Source organism: Histoplasma capsulatum, genomic scaffold (genome assembly GCF_000149585.1).
Source record: "Histoplasma capsulatum NAm1 scaffold_11 genomic scaffold, whole genome shotgun sequence".
Lineage (NCBI taxonomy): Eukaryota > Fungi > Ascomycota > Eurotiomycetes > Onygenales > Ajellomycetaceae > Histoplasma > Histoplasma mississippiense.
In genome coordinates this window covers 330,046-352,990 of record NW_001813972.1, presented here as the reverse complement: position 1 = coordinate 352,990, position 22,945 = coordinate 330,046, and the positions used below count along the sequence as shown (strand labels likewise).

The following is a 22,945-nucleotide window of genomic DNA, read 5'->3' as shown; positions in this document are numbered from 1 at the left end:
ATCGGCGAAGAAACAAGGTCCATGGGCCCATCCATGGTATGTAAGAAACTCCTTGGTGGAACTACTTGCTCGAGATACAGGAACTTGCCCCTTCTTGTCTCCCTCTTCCCGCATCCTGCCGCGGATGGCCGCAGAATATTATCGTTATATAAAGTCAGTGATGATTGGTTATAGCTAGGTATAGCCAGTTATCGCGAATACATTATTGACAACATATTATATTCATTCGGTCTCCTCGTCTGATCTCAGACGCTGCTTTCCTAATTTCTTCTCGTGAGGGGCGGTTAAGGAGAGCCTCGGGTAAGAGACAAAGCTCCATCGGTAACCACGCACGGGTTACTCCGTAGTAATATATACCATTCCAGGGCCTGTCCCCACCAAACATCAGCTGTCATGGCCGAAGGGAGACCTCCCGCATCGGCGAGGTGCGTGTGGCTTGGGGGTCACCTGATCCCCCAAACAGCGGACTTGGTGCCTGGTTCGAATCGCCGGGTCGCGAGATGCTGCCCTTCACCGGGCAACTTTCTTCTCCCGCACTCGTGCGAGTAGTCCACGACCGGCTGTCGGCGCGCTAAGCCCTGGCCCGTACCCTCGAGGGAAGCGATTCTGCAGAGACCGGGCCCCCCGGCGATGGCGGCACCAGATCACACCGCCGCTGCACACCCACCGTGCTGAATGGGATGGTCGACTTTCATTTTTTTTTTTTTTTTTTTTTTTTTTTTTTTTTAATGATATATTATTTATTAAATTTATTCATCATGTCTATCTATATAAGTTATAACATTCTCTCTGTAAATATAGATAGATAGATGTACGAAGTGTGAAACACACAGATTCCCACACGGCGGCAATTGCTGAGGTAACTACGGAGTAACTGTTGGAGGGATTCATCCCCTCTATAAAAATATTATATTAACTATATTATTTGAGTATATATAATCAATCGTCAAATTTCAATTTCACGCTCATATCTTATATGGTGGTGATGTTATTGAGTATTTTACAAAGTATCTCTTATATGATGTTCTCATACAAAGTGTACTTTTATATCGTTTTGGTGTGGCAGCGGGCAAGTAGTCTTTTTCTCCATTCATCATCATCATCATCATCATCATCATCATCATCATCATCATCATCATCACTACGATTCCATCCCGAGGACCGACAATGTCTTGCCCAAGATCCTCATCTGGGTCGGAGAAATATTCAGAGAAGGAGGAGAAAGGGCTACATTAGCTATCTCTTATTATTTATGAAAGAGAGCTACTGAGATTAATACTTCCCCACAGACAAGCAGGTACACAAAGCGCATGAGACCCTTCTATGCACGCGCGAAAACCACCAGAACAGAGAAACAGGAAACCATCATGAGTGAGAACAGACATAGCGACGACGGCCGCGTGACCGCGTACGAGCTGTCGTTTCTGGAGTCGCCATGGGATTCGGGTTGCTGCCCGTCAATGCAGGGCTATCCCGGTGCGACGTTCGATCTAGATAGGCGCCAAGGTGTCCCCTAGACCCGTGTAATTCGAGCACTATGTAACTCTCCCCCCCCGCAGGAGGACGCGAAGCATCAAGCACACCTCCCCGGGCTCTACGGGAATTCCAAAAAAAAAAAAAAAAAAAAAAAAAAAAAAAAAACCACTCGACATCGCCCCGCCACCCCTCACAAAGATCTGGCCCCTCCCCACAACTATCACAGCCAGTTACGGTGCGTCCCGACAGCCGGGTGACGGTCTTTGGCCCGACGATGCGCGGACCTCTGGGCTGGACCGTGCACGGGCGTTCGGGCGATAAGGGTTCTGACGCGAACTGCGGATTCTGGGTGGGTGAGACACGAGGATGAATTCCCATGGCTAAGAACGCTGTCGTCAATTGAAAAGCTGCAGGGTTTGTTGGGCGGAGAGTGGGCGGGGGGAATGGGACCATGAGCTTTGAACGGTTTTGAGCTGCCTGAGTTGTGCGCGGTGCATTTCCTGTTCCGCAACTTATTAGATCGTGGTGTCGGCGTGACGCGGGCGGTGCACTTTTTGGGGAAGAATGTGGTGGAATATTTGTGGGGGAGTATTTGCGGGAGAGGTGGGTTGAGATCCCGGCGAACTTTTTGGGAATGGGCAAGCTGTAGATAAAATATTTTCTGCTTAACAGATTCTATATATGCGTGTGTTATTCTCGCTGCAATCTCGTTTCTTTACACTTTTTTGTGTTATCCTATAATAGAATGCGACGCAGTTCTAAAAACAACATGTGAGTAGTGAAACGGGAACGTGCGTGGTTATCTCCTTCCAGAATTCCGTAGACTACTTATAGGGGGTGCAGGATCAAATGCATCGTCATCGTCATCTTCAATATCATCGCTTAGGACGCTGACGCTCCTCGTTGTCCGACTTGTCGCAGCTCGACGAGGTCGCTTGCCAGCCAGAGAACTTGCACCAGTGCCATTCAGTGTTTGACTCTCGCTTGCCTGTGACAGGGTGGATTTCGGCGGCGGTTTAGACCTGGTAGCTGCAGAGCCTCGAGTGGAAGGTTTTCTCGTTGCGGCCGTAGTGACGGTGGACGATGCGTTGGTCTGCTTCCGTGTGCGGCTTGTCGCAGATGATGCTGATCTAGTATCACCAGGAGCAGGAGTTTGTCGAACGAATAGAGAGTCGGAGTCACCCTCTTCATCTTCATTGATGTCGTCTAGCATAATTGCATCTCCTTCCTCATCCTCCCCATCGTGATCCGATACGGTTTGATAACGACTGGTGCGAGTTTTGGTGCTGGGAGCGGGAGGGGGAGCGGGAGGGGGAGCGGGGGAAGCTTTTTTGCGCGTATTTGTAGCTCGCGATGCAGATCCCCTTGAGGTGCTGCCTCCTCGACCTCTGCCTCGTCCCGTGGAGGTTGCAGCCCCTCTCCGGGGAGGAGCGTTCTCATCCACATCTTCATCGGCTTCATTATCCGAGATGATTAGAGCACCAGGTTGGTCTTCCCAAGGGCCATCAAACTCACTGTCCCAACCACTGGGCTTCGGCTTGAATTTTCTCTGTCCGCGAGTACGTCGCTGGATGCCTTTGGCAAACATGTCCTCCAGCTGCGCTCGGTATTTATCCATCGCAGCTTGAATGACGCTCTGTCCTTCTCCGTCCCCGTAATCTATTTCGTCATCATCTTGTTCCCGGTCGAGTGCCAGGAGATGTTTTATTTGGCTCTCCAGCGACTCATTTACAAACATTTCCATCGCATGTTTGTCGTCCTTGTCAACAAACTGGGAGACGGCATCTCCAAATGAGTTTTGGGGTAATATGGTAAGAGACTGAGCAGCTAGGAACTCCCGAACAAGCTTTTCTACTTTGACTGTATCCAACGAGGAGAGGTGCGAAATAGCCGCTTCGTCCGGTGCCTCTGTTTCACCGCGACGCAGCGCTGTGACGGCTTTCTTCTTTCGATAAAATTGGACAACATCATTGACATTGGCAACTTTGCCAACGAACCTATTAGAAAACCGTTGAGGGTTTTCGCAATCAAAGCTGCCTCCACCGGGAGTTGAAACCTCCACTCTCAAACGAACTAGAGGTAGTGGGATTTCGAGTTCCTCATGATCCACTTCCTCTTGTGCCTCAATCCAATCATTCTTCGCTTCCTCAATTAGCTCTTCGACGATGCTCATAAGAAAACGGGTCAGTTCTGTTCGGTTATTCTCCTTCTTTGCCAATCTCTGTGCCTCTTTTTCTTCATGGAGGACGATTTCTCTCGTAACAAAAGGCCGGACGGTCTTGAGTCGAATTGGATCAGTCTTGAATTCACGGCCTGTAATACTGAGAATCGCGACTTGTTTGGGGATTGCCTCTCCGGGAACTAGCGACGTGGCCACTGAAGAACCTGGTTGCATAACATGGAAATTTGTTTCTGGGTTTAAACGGGGCTCGATAATACACTCGTGCTCATGACCCCAGATAACAAGGTCAAGAAAATCGGGCAAGAAGTTTTCGGGAAGATAACCCGTTTCCGTATGTGCGTGATGGTTTTGGTGCACGCTCATTAGGTTGAACCAGTCTGATTTCTGAAGCGATGGCCGAAAAAATTTCACTTTCCCGTCTCGAAAAGTTCTAAAAAGACGCTCATCTCGTACGTTACTCATACCGTAGAGAGCCAACTTCGTTCGGCCCTTTTGAAGGAGCACTGGCTTCACTTGGATATTATCTGACTCTGGAGTACGACCGTAGTAATTAACTAGACCGGAGACTTGTAGTATATCGAGTGCAGCCAAATGGCCTTCACCAGAGGGATCATCATGATTGCCATGTATCGAAAAAACTGGGATAGCAACATTGATATCCATGTCTTCGTAGTTGACATGGTTAAATGCCCCCTGGAAATTCTCGCTTGCATCGCTCAGCATTTCCAGTTCGCACGGCTTGTCACCAAAACAGTTCATCCGCAGAGACCGCATGACCTGATACATGGACTTTCTGGATGGTTTGTTCTCGTGGAACAAATCGCCGGCCAGGAGAACCATATCTACGTCCCGCTCTTTGGCCAGACACATTACTTCATGGAAGCTTCTCCAGCTGTCATCCCCGCGAACTGGGTCGCGCTCATTGTACCCAACATGATTGTCTGTTGAAACTAGGATACGAATAGTATCTGCCTCTAGTGTGTGAATTTCTGTTAGCTCTCCAGTTGTGACAATATTGAGAAGGGATTTCACTATCCGAACGGATGTCTTTACCTGTGGGGGATGGCATTGTAAGAAAAAAAAATGTAATATCAATAAATTGGTGGTCTATTGGGCCTCTCGCAAGTAGAATATTATGAATGTGTAAGCCTCTCAGTTACGCTCATATGCGTAAACGGGATTATGGCTGCAAGATTTCAATTCATGAGGTCATACCGGGCGTGAGGATTAAGATACACAATGGCTAAAAAATGCATCAATATCCTTGAGATGCAAACTAGAGGCAACGGAGTGCATTTTTGACTTAGATATTCTGCCTTCTCGTCGTTGCTCACCGTGTCGAAGAATTCGTTCGTGTCGACTGATGTATGGTCATGTGACATGAATATCACGCTCACTTTGGTCGCTAACAGAGCCGCATCGCTTGGGTTTTTCCCCCTTTTTCATTTCCTACTTCGGACTCGACGTCAAGTTGATCAGCGGCAGTATTTGAACACACTTTGAAGGTATACTTTCTCACACGCATTGATCCAGACTGACCCGGAAGCTCTCTGGCTCAGTCATTTACTTTCTCCTTTTTTCTTTCCGACATTTTATGCACCCAGGGCCCTTCCAAGCGTCTCATTCCACGACCCCCGATACCCAGTTTCCCGAGTGCCCAGTCACCTCTACCCAACATGGACTTCAGCAGCAGCAGCATGAGAACGTCCCATGCTATCTCTCTCCGGAGAGTAGTAGGGACGGAGTTCTCAATGCCTCCCCTGAAAACCCTCCTGATGAGGTCTCACCACCGCTGTCAACACTCGACCCGCTTGCGCGAGAACTGAGTCCTGCCCAGTCTCTGAAGTCCATGTTTTCTGTGGATTGCAACGGTGACCACGAAGGCGCGTTAACTCCTTCGCCAGGGAAAGTTAAAAATTTTGGGTTCAAAATCACAGCCTCGAGTATCGATGGGCTCTCTCGCCAACCTCTCGAGGAGCTTCCCAATGGTGTGCACAATCCATTCACTGAGATTAGGCGAACCAACATAGCGTGATACTAATTTATTATATGCAGAGGTTTTGACACACATCTTGTCTCACCTTCCGCCTTCGTCGCTATCGTCAATTAGTCTTGTTAGCCGCCGATTTTACAACCTTGTGACTACTCCTCATGCTTGGAGAATCGCATTCTCCCGCCATTTCCATGGACCGGCAAGTCTGAGGCAAGATATCCACACGGAAGACTACGAACTTATCCTGGCGCAAAGGCGCACATTTTCCAGATTGACAGCACTGACATCTTGGCGAAATGAATACATTTTGCGAACCAGATTGCTCCGGGCTCTCTCCCGAGGCAGGCCAGCAGAATTCAACGCCGCTCTGTTCCACGGCTCCACCATCAGACATCCATCTGCGCATACTGCGAGCGCTGTATTCACGTACAACTCAATGTGCGTTTACCCTATTACCCATATGGACGGGACGTTCGGGTCGCCATTGAACAACAAGCCCCCTCTGTTTATCCATGGGGCTGCCGAACAGGGAGTTGCTTCGATGAGTGATCCTAATTCCAGAAAAACTGGCACTGGTTCCTGGGGTTTATCTTTTCCCCAGATGTTCAAACATTTTTCAGATATCTTTCCTGGCGAGGCTGAGTGGGGCCTAGGTCCAGGCAATATGGTAGGCATGTCCAATGTTATGGATGTGAGCCAACTCTACGGCATGGTTTATGGAGAAGCTTGTCCTCAAGGGAGAGCCTATTATTTATCTTCAAGTGAAAATCGTGGTCGTTTTTTGTCTGGAGCGGGTACCACCTCTCAGCCTCATCTTGGTATTCCCGGCGTTAGCACAATTGGAACTGCAATCAGCTCTGTCTGGATAGCCAAATCTCCTCAGATCCTCGAAATGACTAAGGGTCTATGTGGCATTCTCTGTGGCTCGTCATTGGGCATTCTTACCGCATACGCATTGGGACCTAAACCTTCATACGATCAACGTTTTGAACCTGGTCAGGTAACCGCCAATTGGGCCCTATGTCCAGGAATTCCTATAATTGCGATTAAAGTTGATGAAAATTACTCTGCTAAGCGTCGTTCTCATCAACGCATTTGGGCTATTGTCTTGAACGCGCTTGGAGAAGTGTTCTACCTAACGGATATTCCTCATCAACCTATTTTGACGGCCAAACATAGCGTTCAGGAACTCAACCGGATTGCTTGGGAGACCGGGAGAACTGTGCGCTGGGAACTAATAGAAGCGACCCGGCGAATTGCTCGGCCCGACCCATTTAATAGGCTCTTGGTGGATGGAAGCTACAGCCCAAGATCTTCCTCTAACTCCATGAGCCTTACCGCAGAGCAGATTTTTGCAGAAACAATAGAGATAGAGAAATTCCTTACCTTTAAGCCAAAACATTTTCGGAACGTTTTTGACGGTTGGGATATGAGACGAAAGCTGGAGGTTGATTTCGCTGGTTACAATCACCATGATTCGGGAGAGTCTGTTATCGTCATTAATTGCGGTTTTGGAGAACACCAGACAAGTTCGATTCGAAGATTCACGCGACTGAAAGTTCATGTTTCCTTTCCTCAGACTTCTGACATCTACCCTTCGATATCGGCACCTACAAGCCAGTCGATTTTTGGCCGGCCCCTTGGCTCAGGTTCAGCATTGTCGTCCACTCCTCCGTCGCGAAATTCCGAGCGGCGAGCAGAAATGGATTCTTCTGTTGCTATTGAATGGCGAATATCTGATTTCGTTTTCGAAGAGCAAAAACCACCTCGAATCTCTGCCAGTGCCTTAGATACATCGACATTTTCCCAGTTGACTACGTCAGAAGACCCATTAATTAGCATGAATGGAGGCTCTGCTACATCGTCTCAATTGTCTTCTCCCTTATCTTCGATGAGCCAACAAGTATTGTCTTCTGCTGATATTCCGGGACAGCGAGCTTCTTACATGGCAGTTGGGACCACCACAGGTTCGGTTTATGTTTGGGATATAAGAGCACCCGTTTCGCAGACGCCGGATATTATAAACAAAATATCACCACTTCGAATTATTTCTACAGATTCCCCACAGATGTCCTGTGTCGCTTTGACGTCTCTCTACCTTGTACATGGCGGGAGTGATGGACTAGTTCAGGCGTGGGATCCGCTCGCATCGTCTATGCAGCCCATTCGGACACTTCACTCTCGCTTTTCATCGAGAGCTCGCCGTCGTCTTGTCCAAGCCGAGGCATCCGCTGTGGGGGTTGGTCAGAATTATTTCGCAGCTGGGGCTATTTGCCTAGACCCCGATCCAACAGTTCTCAGAGGCATTGTGTCCCTTGGCAGCCATCTTCGGTACTGGTCGTATAGCTCATCTTCAGTTGATCAATACAAAAGTAACAAGCGTCGACTACGTCGTTCCCACCGAGGAAATAACAGCTCTCCTATTTCCCAGCGGTTCACCAGTAGTGGTCGAGGAGCGTTGCAAGACTACATTGCAAACGAAAGATACGAGCTGGAGCGACAAGAGAAAGCTGATCAAAAGAAAAGAGAATTTCTCAGTGGCCGTTTCGGAGTAGATCTTCTTGGGTCCGATGCTAGCGAAGAGGAACTTCTTGCCTACGCGCAACTGTTAAGCGAGGAATCGTATACAAGCGACGAACGCAAAAGGAGTGAAAGTGACAGTAGCATTGGAGATAGTTCTTCAGGTGGAACTATTTCCCCTAATGGGAATGCGATGCTCCGCCCGTCAGTACTCACACATACACCCGCCAGCCTTGCAACCTCCTCGTCCTCCGTTTTCGACACCGTCACTGAGGAGCATGATCCTGACATCGCGGAGGCCCTCCGCCTCAGCCTTCTTGACCAGGCGTCTTCCCCATCTGCATCTGACTTTCCGTTCAAATTGGAAGATGTGTCCGGAGGGAGCATGACAAAGGATGCAGAGTGCAGTGTGAAACAGGAAGCTGAAGAGCTGGAATTTGCGCTGCATCTTAGTCTGGTGGAAGAAGCGAGTCGGAGAGCAGACGATAGCGAGCCTTCTATTAGGAGCGTGGAGGATGAGGATGACTTCCCCATGTTTGGCGGAGGATCATCGCCTAGTTTTGAGAAGGGGAAGGGGAAGGGGAAAGCGCGGGCATAACCCAGTGAGAGCATAGTTAGATTTGTGCTTCTCTCTGGCCACGATTTTCGTTTCTTCCTAGTTATGTGCTGTGCTGTGTTTGGCTTTGTGTTTCGTTATGTATTATTGTCTGTCTTAGTTGTGTACCTCTTTTATTCTTCGATTACTCGAGATCAGCTAATTTCAAATTTTTTTTATCTCCCCAATTCGATATCTCAGAGAACTCCACGCTGGTTTTGTGATTTAAAAAGAACCTTGCATTGAAAACCTAGTTTTGCCGTTGCTCAATTACGCTTCTTACTTTTCTCTCCTTTTGACTCAAATCTCTTCCTCCGTTTTTTTTAAACTTATACACCATTTAATCTTTCTAACTTGCGAGAAGATTTGATCCCTGTCCCTTGCATATCAATACCAGGGGCATACGACGAGTCAATGGAACCTCAAAGAAACAATGAAATACTAAATGAGTGTAACTATAGGATACCTTCACGCTCAGTTCGATCCTGCATTTTGTGTCCTGTTCCACGGTATATATAATATGTGGGAAGCCGTCAACGCATATTCCACAAATGAAAACCATTTAGGTATGGGATAATATATGGGGACTAAATATCTCATCCATGAAGCAGCAAAGTGATAAGACTCAAATTGATGTATATCATCATAAGAGCATAAGATGCCCATTCTTATAACGCGAAATTATCATTTCAGGCCTGCGTCGTACGGCAGAATGGGTTAAACACGATGCGATGTTTTGTGTAGTTTGCCGTCGTTTATTTTTAGCAAACGCTAGACGGGAAGCACCTTTCATCAGCTGGCATAAAGCACGGCCACTGTCCCGAGTTTCGATATCATAGGATTAAATCAAAGACATACGCGACAGTGAAGGTCAAATACGGGAAAGGTAGGGAGAAAGTGGGAACAGTTTAAGTGATGCGTTTGGAGATTTCTCTATATTATGAGCAGAGTCAATCCAGTCAGAAGAGCAACAAGCGACAGTGTATTGAAGCTGGTCACGGAGTTGGCAGCAGCCTTCTTTGTATTATTATCCGCGGTAGGACCTGGTACGCCAGAGATATTCTGCCCGGGAACGTTGGATTGGAAGTCGTTGAGAATCTTTATCTCCAGACTTAACACATGGCCGTTAGAATCAAGCACACCGTATTTCGGCTTGGTATCTGTGATGTTGACAAGCTTGCCCATGGGAGGGTTTGGGATGCCATTCTTGATCATTTCGGGGACGCCGTCAGGTGGATCTGGAAGCTTGAAATTATTTTCGAAATATTTTGAGTCTTTAATGAGATCGGAGGAACACCTGGCCGGCTTAATGTTGGTAGTGGCCGGGTCAAGGGATTCAAGGAGAGTGATATTGAGTTTCCTATATTGCTTCAGTAGGTTATCATAGTCAGTGAGGAGGGTGGCGGAGTTGTCATCGTTCAATTGGACGAGGCCATAATCGTTTGCCTCCTGGGAAAATTCGTAAACAAGACCACCGTCCAAAGCCTGGGTCATTTGCTCTCCGTAAATAGCGCCGACCTCGGTGAACTTGCGCGGCTTGACTGCGTTGCAGCCATACTCGGAGAAGAAGACGGGGAAGGAAGCCCCCGAGAACAGTGCGACGAGCTTGTCATAGCCGCTGCTGGTGTAAGAGGCGTCGCCACACCAGGAGTAGGAGTTGAGGCCCAAGAAGTCGATTCCGGATCCAGGTGAGTCTGCAATTTCACAGGACAGGTAATTCCCGGTATCCTCTAGAATGGGACGAATATCGGCAGCAGAATAGCCAACAGGGATTTTGCGATCAGAATTGAGATAAATGTACTGCTTCATATCACGTATGATAGCCTGAAAAATCGAATCAGCACACTACAGCGCACACAAAGTTTCCACATGGAACTATGGGAACAGCGGGTGCAATCCACTTACCCGAAGGTAAATACCAACGTTGATCACCGCATCTTCATTGATGACTTCATTCCCCGCGAAGAAAGCCAGAGTGTTGGGATAGTATTTGAAGGCCTCAATGACAGTGAAGACACGTTCCAAGTATTGTCGGTGATAGGAGGATTTGGGATCAGCGCGGTTCAAGTTTTCGTCGGGAAGGGCCGAGTTGACATCGAGGATCACATAGAGACCAGCGGCATTGAAGATGGACATGCAAAGATCATGATTGGTCGCGGGGTTGACAGTGTAGACCCGAATAGTGTTTGCCTGTGTTGTGTTGGTAAAGCTTCCAAAAAAGAGGAGAAAGACCATTCTAAGTAGGACATACGCCTAGCATTTGGAGGATAGCAGCATCGCGCAAGCAAGCATCGCCGTCGCTGAGGGGATCTCGTCCGTTTTCCGGATTGTAAGCAGCGGCTCCTCCCGGCTGGTAGCTGGCAGTGCATCGCCGTCAGTGGCTGTTGAGAAGTAGATAGACGGTAGTTAATGACAAGCAACCTACTCGACACCGAGGACCAGTAATCGTTTCTGAGAATGACTGTTGACGAACTGTTGAGCCTGGATCACGCCGGGCGCAACAGCAACGACTGCGGGGGCAAGTAGGACAAGGAGCGCCGTTACAACGCGAATCTGTAGGGGTGGAAACTTGTTTAGCCGACAACGATGGAGAAGAGTGGAATTTACAGCAAGCAATCAATCAATCAGTCAATCAGTCAGCCAGTCAATCAATCAAGTACATACGAGAGTCATTCTGGGACCAGGGGAAACCGACGATTGACGACGTTGTGGGTAATGTCAAGAGGGGCCTATTGGTAATTTGATAGAACGAGAGACAAAGGGTGAGAGAGAAAGAGAGACAGAGAGAGACTGAAGATGAAGCGATGCTGAAGAAAGTAAGAAAGAAAGAAAGAAAAGACATAACAATAAGAAAAGAAAAGAAAAAGGAGAGACTGAGGAAACATGAGGCTAAGAAAAAAGCGGAGAGCGACTTGAATGCTCCAGAGACATTCTTCATGCAATAATATCCCAAGCTCCAACCCTCATCATGGTTCCTCGTCCAAGAACGAGCCATTCTTGGTTGGGCCCACGTTTTAGCGGAGTCTGCTCGGGTCAAACGCTCTCAAAACCAGGTTGAGACGCCCCTCTCCGTTTCAAGTCGAGGGTAGAGTATCAAAATATATTCTAAAACACCTATAAACAATTCCGCCGCTCAGCAGCAGGTCCCACGGAACGTTTCACGTCTCTGCTATTGAAGATTTCTTAGGACTCCATGTTCCTTTGCATCTACAAAAATAATCAGTCATATAAAGCAAGTTGACAGCCCTCTTCTTCTCCATTTGTTAAAAGTGTAGGGAAAATACCATTATATAAAAATGGAACACCCCCTCTGCAACAAGAAAAAGAAAATCAATCCTGCGCTTCAACGATTTGCGCCAGATGCAAATTGTACCATGTGCACCGAGCCCATTGTTGTGGAGGAAAGGGTGAACACAGTGAACGGTACATACATACATTCTAGAGTCAATATACAATATGCAATGGGACGAGAGAGGAATCATGGGGAGCGATAAAATAAATAGTACAGGAGAAAAGGTCATGAGTTCCAAAAAAAAAAAAAAAAAAAAAAAAAAAAATAGAAAAGAAAAGAAAAGAAAAGAAAAAGAAAAAAAAAAAGAAAAATTTAAAAAAACCCCCATCATGAATATAGATCAATGTGGCAAATATGGATCAATGGACAAATACAAAGCGGGGAAAGGCAGAGAAGAGGAAAAGTGGTAACCGTTGTTGGTTCGGCATTTATAATTGCAGTCGTTCATCCAAGTTACCAATTCCATGCCTTGATTCGCCGACTAGCGACTAATCTGACGATCTGCCGGCACTTTATTCAACCCCGTGGTGGTCCGCTCCTCCGCTACTGCTACCTGTCGAGCTTCCGCCGGTAAACGAGCCCAATTGCAACGAGGTATCCTGGCCCACCATCTCAGCCAGTATCTCCAGCACGTCCTTGGGAACAGTGGTGTCGTATATGGTGATCAGGTCCTTTGGTTGCGGGTACACCTTGAGCGCTTTGTAGAATGCAAGGGCTGCTTCGATGTTACTCGATCCTAAAATTCGCCAAGATCCCGTTAGTGAAGACAATTTGAATTGTATTTTATTTGATAAAAGCCTCGCTCCCTGCAGACACAAGATCAAATAGAACATACCATCCGCAGCTAATTGTTCGCCCTTCGCAATCTGGCCCATGAAGTATCTCTCCTTATCATCAGGGTCAGTGGGGAATCCTTCCGTTTTTGCATCTAGGACGGCCTCCTTAATCTCAGCTATTTGCCGCGCGCCTTGGGCCGCTGATTCCTCACGGACTGCTCTGGCTAGTCGTCGGTTATCCCTTTTCAGATTCCGTCGGAATTCAGCGTCGGAATGTCGCTTGTAGTCGAAGTAGATTGCATATGCTGGGTCAGGGTAGCATAGTTAGTGTCTGTAAGGACGCAGAAAACAAGGTCAATAGGAAACCGGGATGTATAGTCCACGTACCGAGGAAACCGGTCAGAATGGTGCCTGCAGAGGCAGCAACGATAGTCGTTGCCTTCATATTTGAAAAATGGGATGTGTTTTCACTGCAATATACCCGGTCTGGGAAGAGACTGGGTAGAGGCCCGAATGGTGATCACAATCCCGAATTGACCGCAAGAATAGGTGTCCACCAGTTCAATAGGGCCAATAGCTATATGAGGAATAGCCTGCTGTCCACAAGTACTTCCAATGTCGCCAGTGCGGTGTTTTCGTCTGTTTCTTCACCTTCTTGCTTGGAAATCGCGTTCAATCTTGAGTCGGCAAGTTTTTTTTGGGAGCTCGAGCCTGTGAATATGACTAAGCGAAAGTTGGTTCGCCGCTTATTAACGAACAAGTCGGCTGCAACAACAATTCAAAACATGACAAAAACCAACAATTACAGATCTATACGGGCATGCGACAACTGCGACAAGCAGACATTGAAATATAGCCCGCTCGATTTCAGCCGTGGTCGCCATTACTGATATGAAGTATGGATGGAAGGGGGCTGACTCTGCGGAGTAAGGGATCCAGGCGGCCTCAGATCAGCGCTCCTCAGCCTATCTCTGACCCTCGCTCGACCACAAGTAAAAGTAATTGGCCTCCTCCCGCTGCGACTGTTGCTGCTGCTGCTGCTCCAGGTGCTGCGGCCTTGAGCAAACCTGGTGTTACAGATGCTTCCCCTCCTCGAAAACCACCGCTAAGCGGTGCCACCTCGGATCTCGTCAAGCGGAGATACTCCACTCGATACAACCAGCAGTTCAATTTCGATATCCCAGATGTTCCCAGTCTGCCATCTGGTATCCAAGCACCAGCTGGCAATGAATCTCAAATTCCCGGCCAACCTCTCCGCGTTGAGGTCAATGCGTTGAGAGACCCCAATCTGGCAGTGGAAAAGTGTATATTCTCCTTTAAAGCCCATACACATTCTTCTATTATTTTCTTGAGATAATTTTGGTGTCTAACGCATCCGGAACCAGACGTCACGACTCTCTTGGCGAATGCCTCTGAAGAAGACATCAGAGAATATCAGAACCAGCTGCGGAAACTCAAGAACAGAACATCTACGGATCTGCAACAAAGTGTCTATAGGAATCGCACCCAATTTATCAAGATCAGCAAGGAAGCCGAGAAACTCAAGGGGGAGATGAACACGCTTCAAGGTCTCATGTCGGAACTCACTACCGCCCTTGGTCAGGCGAACGCAACTAATGGCTCCAATGGAATGGCTGCAAGCTTCGACGAAGCTTCAATCGCTAAACGACATCCAAATCGTAGTTCTGTTGCTAATCTTGAAACTATGTGGAATGTCCAACTCCAAGCGCTATGGAAGACTGTCGAGCGATCTCAGAAGTTCCTGCCCGCGATCCCTGGTCGCCATATCATACTTGAAAGTGGGCAATGGGTTGAGCTTGATTCTGCAACGTGGAAGCCCAAACGGCCCGTCCATCTTGTCCTCCTCAACGATCATCTCCTTGTGGCTGCGAAGAAACGGAAAAGAGTAGATCCAAACAGTCAGAATATGAAGGGCCCTGCCCCGACTAAACTTGTTGCAGAAGAGTGTTGGCCGTTGCAGGATATCGACGTGATTGACCTTACAACTAATCTCGACGCATATGGAATGAGTCAAGAAGCCGAAGACCGGGGAGTCCCAAATGCTGTCAATATCCGATGTGGCCAGAAGTCGTTCACCTATCGAAGCGATAAACGGGAGGGCTCCGCGAAATCAGATCTCCTAATGTCGTTCCGCAAAGCGCTCGAGGATTTACGGAAGTTGATGCGGACAGAAACTGAAACAAGTTCTAAGACTGCTGACGCCCCGAACAGTAGCTTATCCCTTTCAAGAGGATCTCATATCTTCGATAATAGAACCGGCTCCCGCGACAAATTCGATGTACTCATTGATGTGGATGGAAAGCAGCAAAATATGAGATGGGTTGAAGGCCAGCTGGACGAGCTTGATATTGATACCGCCCTTCAACGTTTCGACAACGCGGTGTCGCGGGTTGAGCAGCTGCGAAAGCTCGCGAAGAGTATAAAAGGGAACCTTATAGCCCAAGATATGATCTTGTCAAAAATCGATGAACGAGCTCTAAAACTGGCAGAGACGATCCTGCGTGCCTTGGTTGACACCCATTCCTTCCTTGCAGCAACCAAGACGAACATATCCTGGCTTTCCCGCCTAGGTTTCGACGATAGGGCACGCGAAGCCTTCTTACACACCAGGACGGAAGTAATCACAAAACGCGCACGGTATTTTGCCAACTCTCACCTTTTCTCCTACGCCATCCCATCCCATCCCATACCTCCCCTTTCCCCATTTCCAGCCACGAAAGACAAAAGGGTGCGCTTATAACTAACTCATGCAAATAGCCAGTGCGTCTTCGAAGGAGACCTGCGCCTATACATATTCCAAATATCCTACGTCTACTTTACGCTGATAAAAAACACTATCGGAATCTACCAGCACTGCTTTCAGGCGCCAATGACGAGCGCATGCATAAAATGGGCCAAGGAGCAATTGGATAGCTTCAACGCAATCCTTGTCCGGCAATTGAGCAGTGTGGAACCTGAAAGCTCCGTTTGGCAGGGCTGCATGGAAACAGTCCATGAGCATGCCGCGCTGTTGTTGGAGGTCGGTGTTGATTTCAAGGATTTAGTTGGCAAGGGACTACCCACAAGCACAGCCGGGAACATGTCCACAAGCACGGGACAGGAGATTCCATCACCTTCTTGACTGGTTAATGTTTTTGTCAATGATAAAGCTCAATGTCGATCAAAGCTCAACCAGCCATGTCTGCATATAATATCCGTTTTCGTTCGGCGTAGGATGCTACGTTTTTTCATCAAGCGTTGCCCTTTGCTGCCCTCTAATTTCCCTTATACCTTTCCCCCTTTTTTATTGGACAGTCTGCTTGTTCATATGTCAAATCATCGCCAAATTGGGACGAAAGCTGGACTTTCCTCCACAGACGTAGTCCCTTTTGAAATTCCAATTAATCGAGTCATCTTAGACTAATCCTATCCTACATCTGCATCATATCTCTATTTCATATCTTATTCCCTTGATATCCCATTTTATTTCCTGTTTCTATTGTACCTAGCTTGTTTCTCCAGATATGGTCGAACCATCAAAACGTGTCCCGAGACTCAGAGATCATGACATATATTCAAGTACGTGTATACTGCAAGTTCACTCTTCTAAATTCGGTCTCTATGATCTATTTAGTCTTTTGATCCCAGCTCCGTAAGACATCGAAGTACACCTGTTGTATATAAATAATTTACCCTCCTAACCGGCATACATGACAAAAACATTAACAATGGAGTCGTATGAGAGTTAATAAGGCCAGAAACAGCCAACTCGACCTATCACACACAGCATCCTCCCACTTTTTTGTCAACTCCTCCTGCTTGGAATTCCCCCCTTTTCTCCGCCGATGTATTCCAAATCATCTCCCACGCATGCATTGCCACGGATTCATGAGCAGCCAATTGACCAATCTGAAAATCAATCACCGGATCCGCTGCCTCGTCGGACACGAACGGTTTCTCCGTTGTCCTAGCCGGCGTCGGCAGGCGCATCCACTGGCTCACGATATCAGGAACCTCCTCTTTCACATGGCTGATGACGATCAGCGCTTGATGATCGGAGATCCCAGTGTGGCGTAGTTTTGGCGCCGTCGATGACAGTGGTGGGGGCAAATGCCACACATTCGCGTAGTTAGGTGTTCTCCTGGTGCCGCTGCTGGACATGTGTTGGTCCTCACCTACTTCAAGAAAGTGGAGACATTTGTCGCGTAGGGAGGACCCCATGCTGGAGAAGGCTTCGTCGAGGATGATTAAGTCTGGTTTATGGATGATGGCGCGCAGGAAGAGCGCGACCCGCTGCTGGGCGGGAGTTAGGGAGGAGAAGGTGAAAGAATCGGCCCAAGCGGTGGTTGCTTGCATTGGATCGTGGCATGGGCTGAAATTGGGGTTTAGATCTGCTTCGAAAAATCGCAATGCTGAGTCTATGTCCATGATTCGTTCAGGCGTGACTTTTGGCTTCGAGAGGAAGGTCTCAGCCCAGGCTGATTCGATGGTGGCGCGGAGGGGAAGGTGGCGAGGGAAAAAGGCATGGATTTCCGGGGACGAATGGCCAATGCGAGATTGTAAATCGAAAATTGATATGCCAGGCTTTCCTGGTTCGGGAAGACGGGAGCGGCCAAACAGTTGGACAGGTTGCGAGTACGTTTGTGGATGGTCTGAGGTGATTAGTGAGATGAGAGTTGTCTTTCCCGAGCCGTTCGAGCCAAACACTCCCCATCGCTGTCCTCGATGAACCTTCCAGGAAAGCCCTTTCTTTGTCATGCCACTGTCAATTACTTGAGTCCAGCCCCCTAATACCACCTTATCGCCATATTTGACACGAACACCATCCATCTCCACGATTGGTTCCCCCAAATGGGCTACCTTTTTTTCTATTTTCTCAGGTTGCTTATATAGCTTTCCCATTTCATGTAGAATGTTGGCATAGTCACCAAATCGGCCATTTTCACGTAGCTGCTCTAGTTTGTCATATTCCATTCGCTGAGGAAATGGCAGTAGCTGGTACCTTCGTTCCTCGTCATTGCTGCGAGGCATCAATTCAACCGGACCTGAATGCGCCAAGCTCGTCCATGAGACTCGAGAATTCTCCTCGCCAATTGTTGTTGAGAAAGTGGTTTTGGCTTCCCGGGAGGCCACGGCCTGCCACACCTCGAGGGATCGAAATACCTCGTCACGGGTGCCTTGAAGGGCAACAGTATTATCTGGGACTAGGAGGATTATCTGAGAGACCCATGGGGGAATTGGGTCCTGTGGTCTTAAAGCTAGGACCATACGAAGACCCCTATTTAAAGTAGCCAGATACAGCAGGCGGCTTAAATTCGGGACAGCGGATCGATCCAGACCCACTGGGTATATGAGAATTTGTTCTGTGCATTCAAAAATATTCCAGAGATATAAATACAAAAGTACTCACTAAAAGGCTCATCCAGAAGAAGGACTTCTGGTTTCATAAGAATGGCTTTCGCAATCCTCGCCCGCCTTGTTTGCCCATTACTCAAATTCGATACGGGCATATTAAGAAGCTCCTGCAATTGGAAATCTCGAATGATTTGATTCAAATGCTCATCGCTTTCGGAAGTCTTAATGCTTCCGCCCTCACGCAGATCTTCCTTTTCCCTTACCAGCGGATTGAGCGAAGTCTGATCTTTTAAATACTGCAGAAGTGTAAAATCCGTCTCCTCGCGCCTACTTTCATACCTCGCGCTCATGTACGAACCACGGATCCCCCCAGCACTTTGTTTTTGGTCACCATTGAACCCAACATACTGGATCGCATGAGCCGCATCGCACGAAGAAACTTCCGCACGCGCTCCGGGAGATAAAAGGTACGGATATGAGCGTGCAGTTGGTGGGACGCAGATATATCGACCACGAAGAATGTCAAGAAAACTGGACTTGGCCGACGAGCCTATGACGGCGCAATGCTCCAAGGAAGAATACTCTCCAGCTTTCGTCGGAACTTTGTAAGACTTAAGCGAAAAGGTCAGGTTCGGGTACAGGGGAGCGTTGTCCTTCTTGACTGAATCCGCGGTGGGATATTCACGGTAGAAGGTCGCATTGGTAACTTTTATAACCGGGGGATATGTCGTGTGGCATATATCCGCTTCTGGTCCCGCCTTTCTGCTCTGCAATCTCATGGACGTTCTCGTCCCACTGACATCGTACGGCGAATGTGAAGAGAACTTGAAGCGACGGAAAATGGCCACACCCCCAGCACCAGGCCAGATGGGGCCCGCCATGAGTTTGCACACAAAATTCGAGCACCCACCAAACCTAATGGCTTTTGCTCATGGAAAAAAGTAGGGAAATGTGACTTCATTGCCCAGTCAGATATCGTGCACGTGACTCGGAATTAGAACCTTGATTGGTTCCTGATGGCGTATACAAATGGGATTCGAGCACTTGGTGATCAATTACAGAAGCGCATTCGATTGTTAGAGAGGCCGCTGTAGCTGCACCCGGCTGGGCGACACTACAAGCCGAAAGGCTGGCTGCAGATGTGGTCAAACGGCTAAAACTAAGGCCCAAAACTGGGCAATGTTCATTCACTGATCTGAGCTTGATTTTTGACTGACTGAATTTATAGTACCCTAGAGCTGCCCGCCCACATTTCTATACAATTCATGAACCTTAGGAAATGGCAGCAATTGCCTCGAAGAGGCCTTTTAACGAACCGAAGATATTTTATCCTAACATATGCTGTGTAAACTCCTGATCATAGCCACAACAATAACAAAAATGAATAAACAAGCCATTCCGAAAACGAAGAAAGGACATGATAAGCGAGGAACATTGAACCTAAGGGGAAAGCTCTCTCACCCCAAAACAAACATAATGCTAAAAGAAAAAGTGAGCAGGCAAAGCAGAGGGGCTGGGAAGAGGGACTGAGATGCTCTATTGTCGGCTAGTCAGGCGTTGAGCGAGGTAAATGCTCTACCAGGTTTGTCGACATCGATGGAGGCAGCACAGCCAGGTGCCAGATCTTTATTGTCACACCTGCCAACAGCGAACAGGGTCTTGCCGTCTTTCCCGCCGAGCTCCAGATTGCTAGGACCCTTAACACCGGGTGTGGTGATGTACTGCAGGAGCTTGCCGCTAGGGTCAAGTTTGGCAACTTTGCCAACACCGTTGAGAGAAACGTACAAGTTACCATCAACATCGGCGCGCATTCCATCGAGATCTGCACCCTTCTCATGGCTGAGATCATGGAATACCACTGGATCCTGTTCGAGGAGTGCACCACTCGCCTTGTCCAGGGCGAACTTGAAGATTTTGAGGCTGCCAACTACGCCCTTGACGTTCGCAGCGGAAGTGAGATAAAGGAATTCGCCCTTGGGGTCCACTTCGATGCCGTTTGTCCGATGAACACCCGCCTTTGTGAGGATTTCAGGGCTAAACTGGGTTGCTTTGTCGCCATCACATGTCCACAGATCACCATGCTCACCGGCAACGGTTGTCTCAACGTACTTTTGACCGGAAAGGAAGATCAAGCAATCTCGTTTGGTGGAGAGGGCAATGTCATTTGGTTGGAGCATCTTCGCATTTTCGCAAAAGACGGAGGCTTTCTTGGATGCCACGTCTACCGCCATAACGCGCTTGTTCTGCGCATCTAAAAAAACAATCGCGTATTGGTGAAATGAAACCAGAAACAATTATATATCGAGAATTGGATAATACAGGGAATAAATAACAGAATAATAGAAGAACTAACCTGCTATAAGGACTTTTTCTCCCTTCTTCACAAATCGTGAGCCTGCAAGGAAGGTATCCTCTGCGCCTTTGGCAATAACGATGGGGTCTTGACCGACAACGTTGGCCACTCCGCCGTTGGTCTGGTGGAAGAAGCCGAAGGAAGAAGTCGTAGTTGCGCCCTTCCCTCTAAAATCCACGGCGAATACATCACCAGCCTTATTGACGGAGGTGCCTTCAATTGCGGCGCCAAAAGCCTTCGGGTCAAGGGTGAGTTGCTTAGCCGGAGTGGTGTGAACGCTCGCTGGATCATCTCTAGGCCCAAGTCTAGAGGGGTCTAAAGGCGTTGAGAAAGACGTGGTAATCAAGGAGGCAGCGATTGCAAGCTTGACAAGCCGATTCTGGGTGCTTCGTTTTGCCATGATGGGCGGGACGCCAAGTATGCACCGTATGGGTTTATTTACTGAGTGCTCGTTCAGAAAATAAAATGAAAATAAAACAGCTAGTTCATGAAGAGAAGGGAAATCAAGAAGAGCACCAGGCGCCCTTGATATATGAATAACGTAATGTGAATGGCAAGAAGAAATGAAAGAGAAGACCGTGGGCAGATGAAGAGGAAGCAGAAAAAAGAAAGAGATCTACGCAACGGCAGAGGAAAATAAGGATCAGGATTACAACAGAAACAAGCTTAGGGGGTCGAGCTATATTTATCTCATCGCAGGCTACCTCAGCCGGCTAAGCCTAAGGCAGGACAGGGATAAATCCTTTTGGAAATCGGATGAAAATTGTGGGTTGGAGCGCGCAGGGAAATCCTCTGCGAGACTTTGCCCCCTCCGTGGCACTGAGGAGTTTCAAGCGACATTGTTTTCATCCTCATCAACAAACCGCCGGGCGAGTATTTCAGAGTAGCGCCCCCGCGAAGGTCACAGACGGGCAATTCCAATATTGAATGGTTTGTTCTGCTTGAAATACCTGGGCATAACCAAGCAAGAGTCGTACGAACCAAGTTCCGCACGTTGTAACACACAGTACTGTTTGTAACTCACGACCATGCAGATTCGGCGAATGGTCGCCTGTTCCTGGGCGATAGTCGTGCAGGCACGAAAGTTTCAACTGATATTCCAGCACGATCAGCAACGGAATGTGATTAGCTTGGCCAAGGATTTCGCTGCGCAGAAGGGAGAAACCTGAAACAGGATGGCGGCAAAATCCTTTATGTTTGTCGACACCGGAGCCAGTCAAGTGTGGAGCGTCCCTGGCCAGATTGCATATGCATGCATCAAGCACAATCGCTCAGACTACTGGCTGCGCGACGGGGGATGTTCTCTGCCAGTTGTGTGCCTGTTGGGTGGCTGATGCCAGGCCGGTGAACGACACCTTAAGCCTTGCAAGTCCCCAGTGGGCGCAGCCATGAGGGACAGCGGGGAAAGAAAAGTAGCTAAGATGGGTCTGTTTGGAAATGCCAACAAAGAGATCGATGGCGTCTTAGAAAGACAACCAAGAGAGTTTCAATTCTATATATCTGAGAGGATATGTTTTGCCTAAATAACTATTGCTTGGCACTTACTTTGATAGTTATCTTTATTAGCAATAACAAAGGTATTCCTGGTTTGGAATGGATGGAGCAAAGAAACGAACGAAACCCCCGGCTAGAATACACACAAGACGGATCCGTGCTTCATTCATGGCAAGGCTATTCTCTGCGCTTAATGAACCGAGCATTGCTAGGCCTTCTCACCCTGGACTGGATGAGATATGGTGATATAGTTATTGCTAATACAGCAGCTCAATAGTCATGGTGACATCAGCTCGAGGTGGATTGTACAGTAAAATCCTTTATTACTCCCACCGATCGAAACGGGATTGGTAAGTGTCAAAAGTGATATGGCCACAGCTTGGGACCCGCAGTGGAATGTTCCCCCATGAAAAAGAAAAGGAAAACAAAACAATATTGTCAATGCGCATGGATCAAGGAGACTATTTCATTGTCAGGTCGCAAGGCTTGAATGGCGGGTTACTACTATACAAAAAATGTGCGCTCTAACCACTCTTAACATCTATTTTGCAAGGAAACAACCGAATCATATCAACACAAAGAAATCACTAGACAAATGTCAACAGGCGCCAGGCAAATGCATCCCAAAGGAAAAGACAGCGAACACAGGAGAGGGGGAAGAAAACGAAGCACAGCGAAAGAAAGTGGGTACTAAAGAAGGAAAGCAGAAAGAAGTGCCATCGAACAGAAACACGTCGCGAAAAAATCGTAAAATACATGAGCAACATAATCCACGAAACTTAGCAGAAAACCAAGTAACTTAACAAAAATACACCATACCATAATCATATAACGGCAATCTACGACTCCTATTTACGTATTCAAGTGTCTGCTCTGCATTGCTAAGGTTGTCTTCGCGCTGAAAAAAGA

The 22,945-nt window shown here is 47.9% G+C and overlaps 9 protein-coding genes across 9 annotated transcripts; 4 read left to right on the top strand and 5 right to left on the bottom strand.

The window, feature by feature from the left end:
* Nucleotides 1–1,367: 1,367 nt before the first annotated feature.
* On the top strand, nt 1,368–1,517 carry HCAG_08366 (predicted protein; the record flags this gene model as incomplete). Its single annotated transcript, XM_001536534.1, has 1 exon — nt 1,368–1,517. The coding sequence occupies one exon, from the start codon at nt 1,368–1,370 to the stop codon at nt 1,515–1,517; it is 150 nt and encodes a 49-aa protein (XP_001536584.1).
* Nucleotides 1,518–2,275: 758 nt separating this feature from the next.
* HCAG_08365 (double-strand break repair protein mus-23) lies at nt 2,276–4,727 on the bottom strand (the record flags this gene model as incomplete). The annotated part of the gene is made up of 2 exons (XM_001536533.1): nt 2,276–4,608; nt 4,712–4,727. The coding sequence occupies 2 exons, from the start codon at nt 4,725–4,727 to the stop codon at nt 2,276–2,278; spliced, it is 2,349 nt and encodes a 782-aa protein (XP_001536583.1).
* A 525-nt stretch (nt 4,728–5,252) lies between these two features.
* On the top strand, nt 5,253–8,769 carry HCAG_08364 (conserved hypothetical protein; the record flags this gene model as incomplete). Its single annotated transcript, XM_001536532.1, has 3 exons — nt 5,253–5,646; nt 5,714–7,618; nt 7,709–8,769. 3 exons carry the CDS (start codon nt 5,253–5,255, stop codon nt 8,767–8,769), a joined length of 3,360 nt encoding a protein of 1,119 aa, XP_001536582.1.
* Nucleotides 8,770–9,699: 930 nt separating this feature from the next.
* HCAG_08363 (hypothetical protein) lies at nt 9,700–11,439 on the bottom strand (the record flags this gene model as incomplete). The annotated part of the gene is made up of 5 exons (XM_001536531.1): nt 9,700–10,590; nt 10,672–10,956; nt 11,018–11,123; nt 11,192–11,319; nt 11,431–11,439. The coding sequence occupies 5 exons, from the start codon at nt 11,437–11,439 to the stop codon at nt 9,700–9,702; spliced, it is 1,419 nt and encodes a 472-aa protein (XP_001536581.1).
* Nucleotides 11,440–12,570: 1,131 nt separating this feature from the next.
* On the bottom strand, nt 12,571–13,279 carry HCAG_08362 (mitochondrial import receptor subunit Tom20; the record flags this gene model as incomplete). Its single annotated transcript, XM_001536530.1, has 3 exons — nt 12,571–12,794; nt 12,894–13,139; nt 13,222–13,279. 3 exons carry the CDS (start codon nt 13,277–13,279, stop codon nt 12,571–12,573), a joined length of 528 nt encoding a protein of 175 aa, XP_001536580.1.
* Nucleotides 13,280–13,553: 274 nt separating this feature from the next.
* Nucleotides 13,554–15,976, top strand: HCAG_08361 (conserved hypothetical protein; the record flags this gene model as incomplete). The annotated part of the gene is made up of 4 exons (XM_001536529.1): nt 13,554–13,567; nt 13,774–14,138; nt 14,220–15,492; nt 15,613–15,976. The coding sequence occupies 4 exons, from the start codon at nt 13,554–13,556 to the stop codon at nt 15,974–15,976; spliced, it is 2,016 nt and encodes a 671-aa protein (XP_001536579.1).
* A 635-nt stretch (nt 15,977–16,611) lies between these two features.
* On the bottom strand, nt 16,612–19,070 carry HCAG_08360 (predicted protein; the record flags this gene model as incomplete). Its single annotated transcript, XM_001536528.1, has 2 exons — nt 16,612–18,176; nt 18,245–19,070. 2 exons carry the CDS (start codon nt 19,068–19,070, stop codon nt 16,612–16,614), a joined length of 2,391 nt encoding a protein of 796 aa, XP_001536578.1.
* A 669-nt stretch (nt 19,071–19,739) lies between these two features.
* HCAG_08359 (predicted protein) lies at nt 19,740–20,942 on the bottom strand (the record flags this gene model as incomplete). Its single annotated transcript, XM_001536527.1, has 2 exons — nt 19,740–20,440; nt 20,543–20,942. The coding sequence occupies 2 exons, from the start codon at nt 20,940–20,942 to the stop codon at nt 19,740–19,742; spliced, it is 1,101 nt and encodes a 366-aa protein (XP_001536577.1).
* Nucleotides 20,943–22,229: 1,287 nt separating this feature from the next.
* HCAG_08358 (predicted protein) lies at nt 22,230–22,839 on the top strand (the record flags this gene model as incomplete). Its single annotated transcript, XM_001536526.1, has 3 exons — nt 22,230–22,278; nt 22,314–22,386; nt 22,590–22,839. 3 exons carry the CDS (start codon nt 22,230–22,232, stop codon nt 22,837–22,839), a joined length of 372 nt encoding a protein of 123 aa, XP_001536576.1.
* Between the last annotated feature and the right edge of the window lie 106 nt (nt 22,840–22,945).